Source organism: Nannobrachium achirus, assembly GCF_963921795.1.
Source record: "Nannobrachium achirus genome assembly, chromosome: 11".
Taxonomy (NCBI): domain Eukaryota; kingdom Metazoa; phylum Chordata; class Actinopteri; order Myctophiformes; family Myctophidae; genus Nannobrachium; species Nannobrachium achirus.
The window spans coordinates 180837-196968 of NC_137820.1; the positions used below are offsets into that span (position 1 = coordinate 180837).

General features: G+C 40.9%; 1 protein-coding gene across 1 annotated transcript in view; it reads right to left on the bottom strand.

Moving 5' to 3' along the window:
* The window catches only part of LOC308293618 (unconventional myosin-Va-like), a gene marked incomplete at both ends in the record, with an annotated part of 67949 nt that overhangs the window by 29427 nt on the left and 22390 nt on the right, over nucleotides 1-16132 (bottom strand). Inside the window, 5 exons of the mRNA XM_080736213.1 lie at nucleotides 2845-3110; nucleotides 4699-4805; nucleotides 6691-6798; nucleotides 9423-9504; nucleotides 15684-15827. Coding sequence (XP_080592339.1) covers nucleotides 2845-3110; nucleotides 4699-4805; nucleotides 6691-6798; nucleotides 9423-9504; nucleotides 15684-15827 — 707 coding nt within the window. The remainder of the gene's footprint in view (nucleotides 1-2844; nucleotides 3111-4698; nucleotides 4806-6690; nucleotides 6799-9422; nucleotides 9505-15683; nucleotides 15828-16132) is intronic.

Sequence of the window (16132 nt, forward strand, 5' to 3'; positions counted from 1 at the left end):
GTTAACTAACCTATTAACACATTGTTAACCTACTAACCTGTTAACTAACCTATTAATACTATACATTAACACACTGTTAACCTACTAACCTGTTAACTAACCTATTAATACTATACATTAACACACTGTTAACCTACTAACCATGTTAACTAAGATATTAACACACATATAACATGATGCACAACTGTTCAAAACTGTTGACGTCGAACGTTTCAAACCCGGAGGAAAAAACAGAAATGACAGTGGAGGTCATCAGCTGTTTCAACCCACAGGTGGAGAACCACTGCTGTAACTGACCATAGATGTCCAGATGCCATTAACTCACCCATAGATGTCCATCCTCTAACTCATCCATAGATGTCCAGGATGTCTAACTCACCCATAGATGTCCAGGATGTCTAACTCACCCATAGATGTCCATCCTCTAACTCACCCATAGATGTCCATCCTCTAACTCACCCATGGATGTCCATCCTCTAACTCACCCATAGATGTCCATCCTCTAACTCACCCATAGATGTCCAGGATGTCTAACTCACCCATAGATGTCCATCCTCTAACTCACCCATAGATGCCCATCCTCTAACTCACCCATAGATGTCCATCCTCTAACTCACCCATAGATGTCCATCCTCTAACTCAGCCATAGATGTCCATCCTCTAACTCACCCATAGATGTCCATCCTTTAACTCACCCATAGATGTCCATCCTCTAACTCACCCATAGATGTCCATCCTCTAACTCACCCATAGATGTCCATCCTTTAACTCACCCATAGATGTCCATCCTTTAACTCACCCATAGATGTCCATCCTCTAACTCACCCATAGATGTCCAGAATGTCTAACTCACCCATAGATTTCCATCCTCTAACTCACCCATAGATGTCCATCCTCTAACTCACCCATAGATGTCCATCCTCTAACTCACCCATAGATGTCCATCCTTTAACTCACCCATAGATGTCCATCCTCTAACTCACCCATAGATGTCCATCCTCTAACTCACCCATAGATGTCCATCCTCTAACTCACCCATAGATGTCCATCCTCTAACTCACCCATAGATGTCCATCCTTTAACTCACCCATAGATGTCCATCCTCTAACTCACCCATAGATGTCCATCCTCTAACTCACCCATAGATGTCCATCCTCTAACTCACCCATAGATTTCCATCCTCTAACTCACCCATAGATGTCCATCCTCTAACTCACCCATAGATGTCCATCCTCTAACTCACCCATAGATGTCCATCCTTTAACTCACCCATAGATGTCCATCCTTTAACTCACCCATAGATGTCCATCCTCTAACTCACCCATAGATGTCCATCCTCTAACTCACCCATAGATGTCCATCCTTTAACTCACCCATAGATGTCCAGGATGTCTAACTCACCCATAGATGTCCATCCTCTAACTCACCCATAGATGTCCAGAATGTCTAACTCACCCATAGATGTCCATCCTCTAACTCACCCATAGATGTCCATCCTCTAACTCACCCATAGATGTCCATCCTCTAACTCATCCATAGATGTCCAGGATGTCTAACTCACCCATAGATGTCCATCCTCTAACTCACCCATAGATGTCCATCCTTTAACTCACCCATAGATGTCCAGGATGTCTAACTCACCCATAGATGTCCAGGATGTCTAACTCACCCATAGATGTCCATCCTCTAACTCATCCATAGATGTCCATCCTCTAACTCACCCATAGATGTCCAGAATGTCTAACTCACCCATAGATGTCCATCCTTTAACTCACCCATAGATGTCCATCCTCTAACTCACCCATAGATGTCCATCCTCTAACTCACCCATAGATGTCCATCCTTTAACTCACCCATAGATGTCCAGGATGTCTAACTCACCCATAGATGTCCATCCTCTAACTCACCCATAGATGTCCAGAATGTCTAACTCACCCATAGATGTCCATCCTCTAACTCACCCATAGATGTCCATCCTCTAACTCACCCATAGATGTCCATCCTCTAACTCATCCATAGATGTCCAGGATGTCTAACTCACCCATAGATGTCCATCCTCTAACTCACCCATAGATGTCCATCCTTTAACTCACCCATAGATGTCCAGGATGTCTAACTCACCCATAGATGTCCAGGATGTCTAACTCACCCATAGATGTCCATCCTCTAACTCATCCATAGATGTCCATCCTCTAACTCACCCATAGATGTCCAGAATGTCTAACTCACCCATAGATGTCCATCCTTTAACTCACCCATAGATGTCCAGGATGTCTAACTCACCCATAGATGTCCATCCTCTAACTCACCCATAGATGTCCAGAATGTCTAACTCACCCATAGATGTCCATCCTCTAACTCACCCATAGATGTCCATCCTCTAACTCACCCATAGATGTCCATCCTCTAACTCATCCATAGATGTCCAGGATGTCTAACTCACCCATAGATGTCCATCCTCTAACTCACCCATAGATGTCCATCCTTTAACTCACCCATAGATGTCCAGGATGTCTAACTCACCCATAGATGTCCAGGATGTCTAACTCACCCATAGATGTCCATCCTCTAACTCATCCATAGATGTCCATCCTCTAACTCACCCATAGATGTCCAGAATGTCTAACTCACCCATAGATGTCCATCCTTTAACTCACCCATAGATGTCCATCCTCTAACTCACCCATAGATGTCCATCCTCTAACTCACCCATAGATGTCCAGAATGTCTAACTCACCCATAGATGTCCATCCTCTAACTCACCATAGATGTCCAGAATGTCTAACTCACCCATAGATGTCCATCCTCTAACTCACCCATAGATGTCCAGGATGTTTAACTCACCCATAGATGTCCAGGATGCCAATGAAGGAGTGCTGCCACCTGCTGGCCATCAGGGCCTTGTTGACGTGTTCCACCACGTAGCTGAACACCCTGGCGTACAGCGTCTTGGCCAGGGCGTTGCGGCCGTTCAGCGCGTCGCCGCGGGACACCGTCTTCACGTAGGTCTCTGTGGACGTGCTGAGCTTGCGGTGACACAACCAGTGGGACATGTCCCCAGGGGGGACCCCCATCAGGTCACAGAACACCCCAAGGTGCGCGTCCTCTGGCTGGGGGAGACACAACCATCATTACTCTGATTGGACGAGACACAACCATCATTACTCTGATTGGACGAGACACAACCATCATTACTCTGATTGGATGAGACACAACCATCATTACTCTGATTGGATGAGACACAACCATCATTACTCTGATTGGAGGAGACAGTATATTATAGTAGTATGGTATAGTATAGTATAGTATAGTATAGTATAGTATAGTATAGCATATATACAGTATAGTATAGTATAGTATAGTATAGTATAGTATGGTATAGTATATATACAGTATATATACAGTATAGTATAGTATAGTATAGTATAGTATAGTATAGTATATATACAGTATAGTATAGTATAGTATAGTATAGTATAGTATAGTATATATACAGTATAGTATATATACAGTATAGTATAGTATAGTATAGTATAGTATAGTATAGTATATATACAGTATAGTATAGTATAGTATAGTATAGTATAGTATAGTATAGTATAGTATATATACAGTATAGTATAGTATAGTATAGTATAGTATAGTATAGTATAATATAGTGTATAATAAAGGTATTATATTATAATAGTGTATAGAGTATAGTATGGTGTATAATAGAGGTACTGTATAGTATAGTATAGTATAGTATAGTATATAATAGAGGTATAATAGTGTATAGAGTATAGAATAGTGTATAGAGTATAGTATAGTGTATAATAGAGGTATTATAATAGTGTATAGAGTATAGTATGGTGTATAATAGAGGTATTATAATAGTGTATAGAGTATAGTATGGTATGGTGTATAATAGAGGTATTATAATAGTGTATAGAGTATAGTAAGGTGTATAATAGAGGTATTATAATAGTGTATAGAGTATAGTATGGTGTATAATAGAGGTATTATAATAGTGTATAGAGTATAGTATTGTGTATAATAGAGGTATTATAATAGTGTATGGAGTATAGTATGGTGTATAATAGAGGTATTATAATAGTGTATAGAGTATAGTATGGTGTATAATAGAGGTATTATAATAGTGTATAGAGTATAGTATGGTGTATAATAGAGGTATTATAATAGTGTATAGAGTATAGTATGGTGTATAATAGAGGTATTATAATAGTGTATAGAGTATAGTATGGTGTATAATAGAGGTATTATAATAGTGTATAGAGTATAGTATGGTGTATAATAGAGGTATTATAATAGTGTATAGAGTATAGTATGGTGTATAATAGAGGTATTATAATAGTGTATAGAGTATAGTATGGTGTATAATAGAGGTATTATAATAGTCTATAGAGTATAGTATGGTGTATAATAGAGGTATTATAATAGTGTATACAGTATAGTATGGTGTATAATAGAGGTATTATAATAGTGTATAGAGTATAGTATAGTGTATAATAGAGGTATTATAATAGTGTATATAGTATAGTATGGTGTATAATAGAGGTATTATAATAGTGTATAGAGTATAGTATGGTGTATAATAGAGGTATTATAATAGTGTATAGAGTATAGTATGGTGTATAATAGAGGTATTATAATAGTGTATAGAGGTATACTAATAGAGGAACTGGAACATGTCCTTACACAGATGCTGCTCTTATCAGCTGACTGCTCCACAACCTCCACGTTGCTCAGATGGAGAACGGCTGCCAGGGTCTGGAACAGAGCCATCTGGTCCTCTTCACTGATTCCTGTTTAAATAACATATCATTATGTAGGGTCTGGAACAGTGCCATCTGGTCCTCTTCACTGATTCCTGTTTAAATAACATATCATTATGTAGGGTCTGGAACAGAGCCATCTGCTGCACCTCACTGATTCCTGTTTAAACAATAACATATCATTATGTAGGGTCTGGAACAGTGCCATCTGGTCCTCTTCACTGATTCCTGTTTAAATAACATATCATTATGTAGGGTCTGGAACAGTGCCATCTGCTGCACCTCACTGATTCCTGTTTAAATAACATATCATTATGTAGGGTCTGGAACAGTGCCATCTGGTCCTCTTCAATGATTCCTGTTTAAATAACATATCATTATGTAGGGTCTGGAACAGTGCCATCTGGTCCTCTTCACTGATTCCTGTTTAAATAACATATCATTATGTAGGGTCTGGAACAGTGCCATCTGGTCCTCTTCACTGATTCCTGTTTAAATAACATATCATTATGTAGGGTCTGGAACAGTGCCATCTGCTGCACCTCACTGATTCCTGTTTAAATAACATATCATTATGTAGGGTCTGGAACAGTGCCATCTGGTCCTCTTCACTGATTCCTGTTTAAATAACATATCATTATGTAGGGTCTGGAACAGTGCCATCTGGTCCTCTTCACTGATTCCTGTTTAAATAACATATCATTATGTAGGGTCTGGAACAGAGCCATCTGCTCCACTTCACTGATTCCGGTTTAAACAATAACATATCATTATGTAGGGTCTGGAACAGAGCCATCTGGTCCACTTCACTGATTCCTGTTTAAACAATAATCTCATCTCATATCATCTCATCTTCTACATACCCAACAGTGGTAAAGAATACTTAACTTTGGTTCCATTATATCTCCCCTTTATTAACACCAAATGGTCGTGTGTTTTATATAATTCTTTATAATTGAATAGTCACTTTTACAACGAGGTACAGCTTGTAAGCATCGGACATTTGTGGAATGAGCAGCACAGCCAAACGTGAGGCTTCCCTGACATTTAAACATAACATATCATTATGTAGGGTCTGGAACAGTGCAGTAGGTAGTGGAACAGTGAGGCTTCCCTGACATTGAGTGTAAATTTATAATTGTGGGCTCGCTGAAAGTGAGCACACGTATGTTATCTTCATTATTTATCTATCAGTCAAGTTCTCCTCCACAGTACAACGGGTTAGGGTTAGGGTATATCTTTATGCCCATACATGGTGTTACGTATGTTATCTTCATTATTTATCTATCAGTCAAGTTCTCCTCCACAGTACAACGGGTTAGGGTTAAGGTATATCTTTTTGCCCATACATGGTGTTACGTATGTTATCTTCATTATTTATCTATCATTCAAGTTCTCCTCAACAGTAAGGTACAGCCAAAGGGTAGGACATTTATGCCCATACATGGTGTTACATATGTTATCTTCATTATTTATCTATCAGTCAAGTTCTCCTCAAAATGACGTAAGACACTGCCTTTGTACCGACAGTACAAAGGCAGGGCTCTTAGCCAATGAGGTGCAGCCAAAGGGTAGATCTTTATGCCCATACATGGTGTTACATGCGAGCCCACACTGTTTCGTAGGAACAGTATTTCTAGTTATAATAGGCGCCACCCACACGTTTGGCTGTGCTGCTCATTCCACGAATGTCTGATGCTTAAAAACTGTACCTCGTTGTAAACGTGACTAATGTACGATAAACATGATATCAAACAACACAAATTGGTTCCTGAACTTTTTTGGGTAGTTTACATAACTAACAGTGATAAAGAACTTCTACATACTGTAAATACTGTACATACTATACATACTGTACCTAACAGTGATAGAGCGGTCCTGGTTGTACCTAACAGTGATAGAGTACATACTGTACCTAACAGTGATAAAGCGCTCCTGGTTTCCAGCATCTGTTTGGCGTCATCCACTCCATCGATGACACAACTCTGACCCTGGTTGGTGTACACGAAGTCTGCAGCACCACCTAGTGGACACGTAGAAAACAACCGTAGAGTCCACGCCGCTGTTAACGGACGCAAGAAACGGGGTCTGTTGGTGCCGACAGCCGCTGATCTGAGTCTGACCATAGAATCTGAGCGACAGATCTCTCTCTCTCTTTTTCTCTCTGCCCTGCAAAGTAGCGTGGAGGGACACGTTGTGGTCTTGGAGATCTATATACGATCTATGTACATCAAAGTGAACTCATATCACCATCAGGATCAACATTACATTCATGTCAAATATGAACATCTTTACAGTTTAGATACAAAGATACAGTTCATGTCAGGAGGAAACCTGAGAGAATATCTGACTGAGAATTACTTTTATACTTGATGTTTAACCACTAGAACACCTAGAACCACTAGAACACCTAGAACCACTAGAACCACTAGAACACCTAGAACCACTAGAACCACTAGAACACCTAGAACCACTAGAACACCTAGAACACCTAGAACCACTAGAACCACTAGAACACCTAGAACCACTAGAACCACTAGAACACCTAGAACCACTAGAACCACTAGAACACCTAGAACCACTAGAACCACTAGAACACCTAGAACCACTAGAACACCTAGAACCACTAGAACACCTAGAACCACTAGAACCACTAGAACACCTAGAACCACTAGAACCACTAGAACACCTAGAACCACTAGAACACCTAGAACACCTAGAAGAAGAATATACTTGATGTTTAACCACTAGAACACCTAGAACCACTAGAACACCTAGAACCACTCAGGGGCGGAGCGTCCGGTTAAGCTGGGTAAGCGGCCGCATATAGGCCCGCGAACCACTGGGCCCGGCCGTCAGATGATCAGATCATATGGATCTTTAGTTTATTATAGGATTTGGACGCACTTTGCGTCCTCCGCCTCTAGGTGGGGCAGGCGGGCGGCGGGCCCATTTAAAACTTTCATTGTCTGCACACTTACATCATCAATCACTTGTCAACACAAGACAGTTAGCCTTCAGCAATGCGTTGTTTACGCATGGCTTAATCATGAGCGGAAATGCATATAAACCACATTGGGACAGAGGAGACTTTACTGGACTGACTGGCCATGCTGTCAATAGAAAGTGAACGAGGCAAAGAAACTGCAGGGCATACAAAAATACAAGTGGATGATTTTGCAGAGCAGAGCATGGAGTCTCCTTCAAATAGTGGTGAGTAGGCCTATATAAGCATACTTTGAAGGCTATAGACGTATAGAGCTCATGGGCTGCTGTCCCTGTGCCAATGTGTCCTAAGCAGTTCACCAATCTAGCTATTGATATTTTATTTTAATACTGTGAGTGTTGCTCATTGGTGCTGTTGATGTTGTTTTGATTGATGTGGTTTCCTAGTTGCTTTCTGCTATGGTGGGTGCAGGGTGCTGAAGGCTACTACTATTGTGTATAGGCTATGTGTCTATCTGTAACTGTTTTGGGTGGCGGCGAGGCCCGGTCATTGTAGCTCGCATACAGGCCCGGTGTTCACTTGTTCCGCCACTGGAACCACTAGAACCACTAGAACCACTAGAACACCTAGAACCACTAGAACCACTAGAAGAAGAATATACTTGATGTTTAACCACTAGAACAACCAAAATAGCAGATCTTCAAGTTCACAAAGTGATGTGTTTGTATCTTGTAGATCTGCTATGTTTGATGAAGAGACTTGGTGTACTGTAGACTGAAAAACATCACACCAAGTACAGATCAACTCAGGTCTGTTTTACTAAGCACTCAAGAATCTCCTATTCACAACGCTGGCAACGTTGACGAAGACCAACAGGTGGCGCTCCTGTCCAGTGAGGTAAAAAATCATGCTTCCCCGTCTCATGTTATTTTGATCCGTTTATCTAATATGGAGTGTTGCAGCTTTCTGCTCTGTTGCAGATATATAGATATTAGATAGATATTAGATTATATATTTTCTCTACTGTATTACTAAGTAGACCTTTAGTTTAGGGTTAGCCTGTAAGTAGACTAACACTTTTAGTGCCTTTAGTTTAGTAATCATCCAAACCTAGCGTGGCTTCCATTCACTAGTGTCCATGTTGTGGAAGTTCATTTAAAGCTGGATGCAGAGCAGACTGTTTACATGGCCCAGTGTGGATGCAGACCAGATTGTTTACATGGCCCAGTGTGGATGCAGACCAGATTGTTTACATGGCCCAGTGTGGATGCAGACCAGATTGTTTACGTGGCCCAGTGTGGATGCAGACCAGATTGTTTACGTGGCCCACTGGCCCAGTGTGGATGCAGACCAGATTGTTTACATGGCTCAGTGTGGATGAAGACCAGATTGTTTACGTGGCCCAGTGTCGCCGTGAAAAAAAAAAAGGTTTCTCGGCGACTGAGCGTTAAAAAGCTGAAATGGAGTCTATGAGGATTCCACACTTCCTGATGACGTCATCGCCCAATGGAACACAGCACAGTGATTGGTTAGTAGGTTAGGTGATGTCACTGTAGGGTTAGGGTTAGGGTCACATAAGGTCACGTGACTCACTCACTCTGAAGGTGTTGAACTCTGGGTTAGGGTCAGGGGTCAGAGTTAGGGGTCACGTAGGGTCAGGGTCAGGGGTCACTAAGGTCACATAAGGTCACATGACTCACTCAGTTTGAAGGCCTTGAACTCTGGCAGATGATTGGAGGAGCACAGCTGGTAGAAGATGTGGTAATTACGCTCTCTGTTGGCCTGACAGGAAACACAATGACATCACAGGAAACACTTTAATTACACTCTCTGTTGGCCTGACAGGAAACACAATGACATCACAGGAAACACTTTAATTACACTCTCTGTTGGCCTGACAGGAAACACAATGACATCACAGGAAACACTTTAATTACGCTCTCTGTTGGCCTGACAGGAAACACAATGACAACACAGGAAACACTTTAATTACACTCTCTGTTGGCCTGACAGGAAACACAATGACAACACAGGAAACACTTTAATTACACTCTCTGTTGGCCTGACAGGAAACACAATGACATCACAGGAAACACTTTAATTACACTCTCTGTTGGCCTGACAGGAAACACAATGACATCACAGGAAACACTTTAATTACGCTCTCTGTTGGCCTGACAGGAAACACAATGACAACACAGGAAACACTTTAATTACACTCTCTGTTGGCCTGACAGGAAACACAATGACATCACAGGAAACACTTTAATTACACTCTCTGTTGGCCTGACAGGAAACACAATGACATCACAGGAAACACTTTAATTACACTCTCTGTTGGCCTGACAGGAAACACAATGACAACACAGGAAACACTTTAATTACACTCTCTGTTGGCCTGACAGGAAACACAATGACAACACAGGAAACACTTTAATTACACTCTCTGTTGGCCTGACAGGAAACACAATGACATCACAGGAAACACTTTAATTACACTCTCTGTTGGCCTGACAGGAAACACAATGACATCACAGGAAACACTTTAATTACACTCTCTGTTGGCCTGACAGGAAACACAATGACATCACAGGAAACACTTTAATTACACTCTCTGTTGGCCTGACAGGAAACACAATGACATCACAGGAAACACTTTAATTACGCTCTCTGCTGGCCTGACAGGAAACACAATGACAACACAGGAAACACTTTAACTCACTGAATGCCACCCTTTAATAAAAATCTACAAAACTGGTGCCAGCCATTTTGTTTAATTTCACCTTTTTATGGGGGCCAAAATCATATTTTGTACTTAAATTACATATATATATAAATCTATGCTTCTATCAAAAGCCACACTACCCCTCTTAGAAAGGAAAAAATATATATTTTTATATATATATATATATATATATCCTATCATTAGATTTGGGCTTCAATAGAACATGTGTAAGATGACCTAGATCATTATGATATTATATACTGTCATTACGAATGTGTGTGTTTTAGAGTGTAATGGAGTCTCTCCTACTATCTGATCGTCATTTAGGATACAAGAAGCACGTTTTTATTTTTTTGGACTGGGGCCTATCTGTTTACATTGTGGCCAGCCCTTTTTTGCTAACATGCAATAACACGTTCTGAGCCTGCAATATCTATCAAGGGCTCGATCAGCCCAATGGATGGCACCGTTAGAAGCGCGTGCTCGCGCCCTTTCGAATGAGTACTCATACTTCGTCTGGGAAGCACGGGAAAGTGTATAAATGAATTTATAGTTAACGTGAAGGTGGTAGGAACCAATGTTCGGTTCCTACCATCCGGACTGTGTTTCCCGTCGGACTGTAATCACTACCAAATGAAAACATTACTGCCAACTGGTAATCACTACCAAATGAAAACATTACTACTGAGGTAATCACTACCAAATGAAAACATTACTACTGAGGTAATCACTACCAAATGAAAACATTACTACCAAGATAATCACTACCAAATGAAAACATTACTACCAAGATAATCACTACCAAATGAAAACATTACTACCAAGGTAATCACTACCAAATGAAAACATTACTACCAAGGTAATCACTACCAAATGAAAACATTACTACCAAGGTAATCACTACCAAATGAAAACATTACTACCAAGGTAATCACTACCAAATGAAAACATTACTACCAAGGTAATCACTACCAAAACATGAAAACATTACTACCAAGATAATCACTACCAAAAGGGCAGAGGGTTGCCCTGCTGATCTATAGACCATATTCACACCGCAGCCATCTTGGATCACATGACTTCCTGGGATAGCAGCCTGCATTACAAACCATTGTGAACAATGGAGTGATAGTCTGCACTGATACTGTAGCAAGTCTTTGTAAAGAGTAACAGTGTAACCTAACTACCATGAATATTGTGGATGTACCCTTCTATTTAATCATTTTGGGGATGTTGATGTTGTCATCTGCCCATTTGTCAATTTGGTAAAAAGATATTGGTTGAATAGAACTCATATTTTGGGACCATCGCTCCATTGTTCACAATGGTTTGTAATGCAGGCTGCTATCCCAGGAAGTCATGTGATCCAAGATGGCCGCGGTGTGAATAAGGTCTATAGGAGGTTCACTTATTCTGCCCCTGATTGACTATGGAATACTCGTATGGTATTGCGATTGATTGAACAGTACACATAGTTTACTGAATTTCCCCCTTGGGATAATAAAGGTATCTATCTATCTATCTATAGAGTAAATACAACTGGAATGTAGTACAGTACAAGTACAGTTAAACACCCTGCCTAAAAGGAACATCCCAAATAAGACAAGTGGGAGATGTCTGCATGTTTCAGCCAGCAGCTTGGTAGAAGGATTCGTTGGTGCTCAACAAGGACAGACTATATCAAAAAGACAACCTGGGCACTTAAAAAATGACTACCCAAATAAACAATGATGGAGCACTCAACTGGTCTGCACGTTCATTTATTGTAGAGCGACAGGGTGACTGACGTTTCCACGTTTAGTCTTCCTCAGAGTCTCTGAGGAAGACTCAGATATCATCGAATAGATCAATAGATAATAATTACAGTCAGGCTTCAGAATGTGTGGAACATTTCACAGATCTCATGATGGTCACATGACCCATGGATGGACATGCTTCTAGAGGTCATATGACTTCTACAAGCCTCGTCAGACAAACATTCTCTTCCCACCAGGATTCCTTCTGACCGCCTTTAAAACAGAGCTTTTAAAACCTTGTCACATCATAATCGGGGGATATCTTTAGAAATAGTGACAAATCCTGGAATAAATTCCTTACCAAATAAAATCTTCACCAATGTGTTTGTAAAGGTGTCTAGTAACACATCTCACAAAGACTGAAATTCAGTTTCCCTAGGAAAATCTTTGACAGCTAGGGTAATTCTGGGTCTCATTCACTCACTATACACTATACTACAGGGGGAAAAAATCACTCCCAAAAAATATGCTTTAAAGCTATACTGTGTAAGTTGCTCAACTAGTGGTCTGTAGCAGTAGGCCTATAGCAAACCGCGGTCGCGTCTGCTTTTTTCGGCCGTTTTTCGCCGCGGACCGGGCCGTCAGACCACCGCGTCCGCCTCGCCTCGCCGAGACGCTTTCAATGAGGTCTCCCGTGTCCCTCTACGAGCAGCGGTTGGGGAGTTACATGCTAGACTCCTAGACCAGTGTAAACACTGCAGTGTACTTCCTGAAGGCGTGTTTCCTAAACCCACCAGAGAGCCCGGCAGTGTATGATCTGCGCTGTGATTGGCCGATAGTGTATCATGTGTGTATGATCTGCAATGTGATTGGCCAACGTATACACAACGTATACGGATGATGCAGATGACGTCATTTTGCCGGGAAATCCCGCCCCTGTCAAGGCTAAGTAGAAAACATATAAAGAAAAGGCTTTTGGGGCTGAAATGAACGGAGTGGGGGTTCTAAAACTTTAGCGATTTAATAGTTAGAACAATTTTAAGATATGTTTTATAAAAAAAGTTACATAGTATAACTTTAAGTGGGATGTGAGGTGTCTAACTAGGTGTTTTTAATTATTCTGAATCCATTGCAAGCATTTGTTTTGCACCAAAAACATTCCTTGGGCTAGAAATGGACCCCCATACCACTGTGAAAAGTGATGACTCATCACTAAACCATCATTTTATGGGCTGTTTTTAACCCAATGAATGTTTTTTTGTGCAAAACAAATGCTTGTAATGGATTCAGAATAATTAAAAACACCTAGTTAGACCCCTCACATCCCACTTAAAGCATATTTTTTGGGAGTGATTTTTTTCCCCTATAGTATAGTGTATAGTGAGTGAATGAGACCCAGAATTACCCTAGCTGTCAAAGATTTTCCTAGGGAAACTGAATTTCAGTCTTTGTGAGATGTGTTACTAGACACCTTTACAAACACATTGGTGAAGAAATGTTTTGGTAAGGAATTTATTCCAGGACTTTTTAAGATATCCCCCGATTATCAAGGTCCTTTATGTGTTCATTATGTGTTCTGCATTTGAGCCACAGAACCACCATTTAGCCTCTCAAAACATACAATATTTTCTTATCTTTGGAAAAGATTTTGTCCACAATTCCATGCTGTATTGATGTTGGTGCCATAGGAGAGATAACATAATATAATATTTATAATATTATTATTCTGTATATAATATTATAATATTCCATGCTGTATTGATGTTGGTGCCATAGGAGAGATCACATAATATAATATTTATAATAATATTATTCTGTATATAATATTATAATATTCCATGCTGTATTGATGTTGGTGCCATAGGAGAGATAACATAACGATTTAAAAAAAGACTTTGAAATGTTTTACAAATATTTCAGACGTGAGATGCCTCTAGATTTTGTAAAGACTGGTTCAAGATTCCCTTTTATTTGCTGAAATAGGCCTATACTAGCCACATGTGTTCCTATTCCAGAATTCCAACACGTACGCGCGCACGCGCACACACACACACACACACACACACACACACACACACACACACACACACACACACACACACACACACAGCCTTCTCATTGAGAGACTGTGTGAAGGAGAAGAGTCCTCTCCATAGTCTAACGGTGCAGATTGATCCTTTCAACTTCAAATACTTGGAAAAGCAGCGCTCCGTTCCGCTGTAGCTAACCAACCGCTAGCAGTGCTAACCAACCGCTAGCAGTGCTAACCAACCGCTAGCAGTGCTAACCAACCGCTAGCAGTGCTAACCAACTGCTAGCTCAGCCTCTTGGGGAATGAATGGCTTTTTGGTCTCATTGTATTATTTATGCCCGTGTTTCTTAATAATAATAATAAAGCTTTATTTGTATAGCACCTTTCATGACATGAAATGCAGCTCAAAGTGCTTTACAGAGCAGAAAATGAAGCACAGTTACTTAACAGAAAAAATAAAATACACATGAATACAATAAAGCAGAACAATAAAAACATAAAACATTGAAGAACAATTTCAGAACAGTGTGGACGTCAATAGCATCAAAGAGATAAAAAAATAATTCAGCTAAAAGCAAGAGTAAAGAAATAGGTCTTGAGCTGTGCTTTAAAGCTATCCACAGAGGCTGCCTGTCTTAGGTGTAGTGGGAGTTTATTCCAAACTGTCGGTCCGTAGAAGCAGAAAGCTGCTTCACCATATTTTTTATATTTCATTTTAGGCACATCGAGTAGGTCAGCACTAGAAGACCTGAGTGGGCGGTTTGGAACGTATCTATGCAGGCAGTCATAGAGGTACGAAGGTGCCAGACCATTTAGAGCTTTATAAACAAGTAAAATAATTTTAAAATCAATCCTAAAAACAACCGGGAGCCAGTGTAGCGACGCTAAGACTGGAGTAATATGTTCTCTTATCTTAGCTTTAGTTAAAACTCTGGCTGCCGCATTTGCAGCATCACAATACCGCAGCATCACAATACCGCAGCTATTCAAACACAGCAGATCTACAAGCTCACAGTGTGTCACTTTCATGCCGAGCTCAAACAAAAATGTTTTGGAACATTTTGAATGCTTTTAAATTCTTCTGGGGGTCCCTGGCACAGAATCATTTCAGATGGGGGTCCCTGGCACAGAATCATTTCAGATGGGGGTCTGAGGCCAAAAACATACATGTGAGAACCAGTCTTTTATGCAAAGCCAGACTCTTCTCCCTTCCCTAAAACACCCCGGACAACGCTCCACGCTCTTCTCCCTTCCCTAAAACACCCTGGACGACGCTCCACGCGTCCCAGACTCTTCTCCCTTCCCTAAAGCACCCTGGACGACACTCCACGCTTCCCTAAAACACCCTGGACGACGCTCCACGCGTCCCAGACTCTTCTCCCTTCCCTAAAACACCCTGGACGACGCTCCACGCGTCCCAGACTCTTCTCCCTTCCATAAAACACCCTGGACGACACTCCACACTCACCTGGAACACCACCCTAGACTTCTCCAGCAGATAGGTCTTCATATTGGCTCCTATGATGTGGTGTTTCTTGTCAAAGCCGATCTGGATGTATTTCCCGAAGCGACTGCTGTTGTCGTTACGAGTGGTCTTGGCGTTCCCGATGGCCTGCGGAGAGAGGAGGATTCTGGGTAAAAAAAACTCATTCATATTTGACTGATTTATATTTGCCATCGTCGGTGGTGTAAAGTAACTAAGTACATTTACTTAAAGGGGCACTCCACCACTTTTCAACCTATAATTGGTCCTCACTCAAAAATAACTTTTTTTCTTTTTTTTCTCAGAGGAGGGCTGTGGGCAGGTCAGAAACCCATTGTCTTGTGACATCATCGATTGCCAATCCAGCTTATAGAAACTGCAGGCTTTCTATTCCTGAAAAGTTGCAATTTTAAAGTGGAAGCCATTGTTCTCGC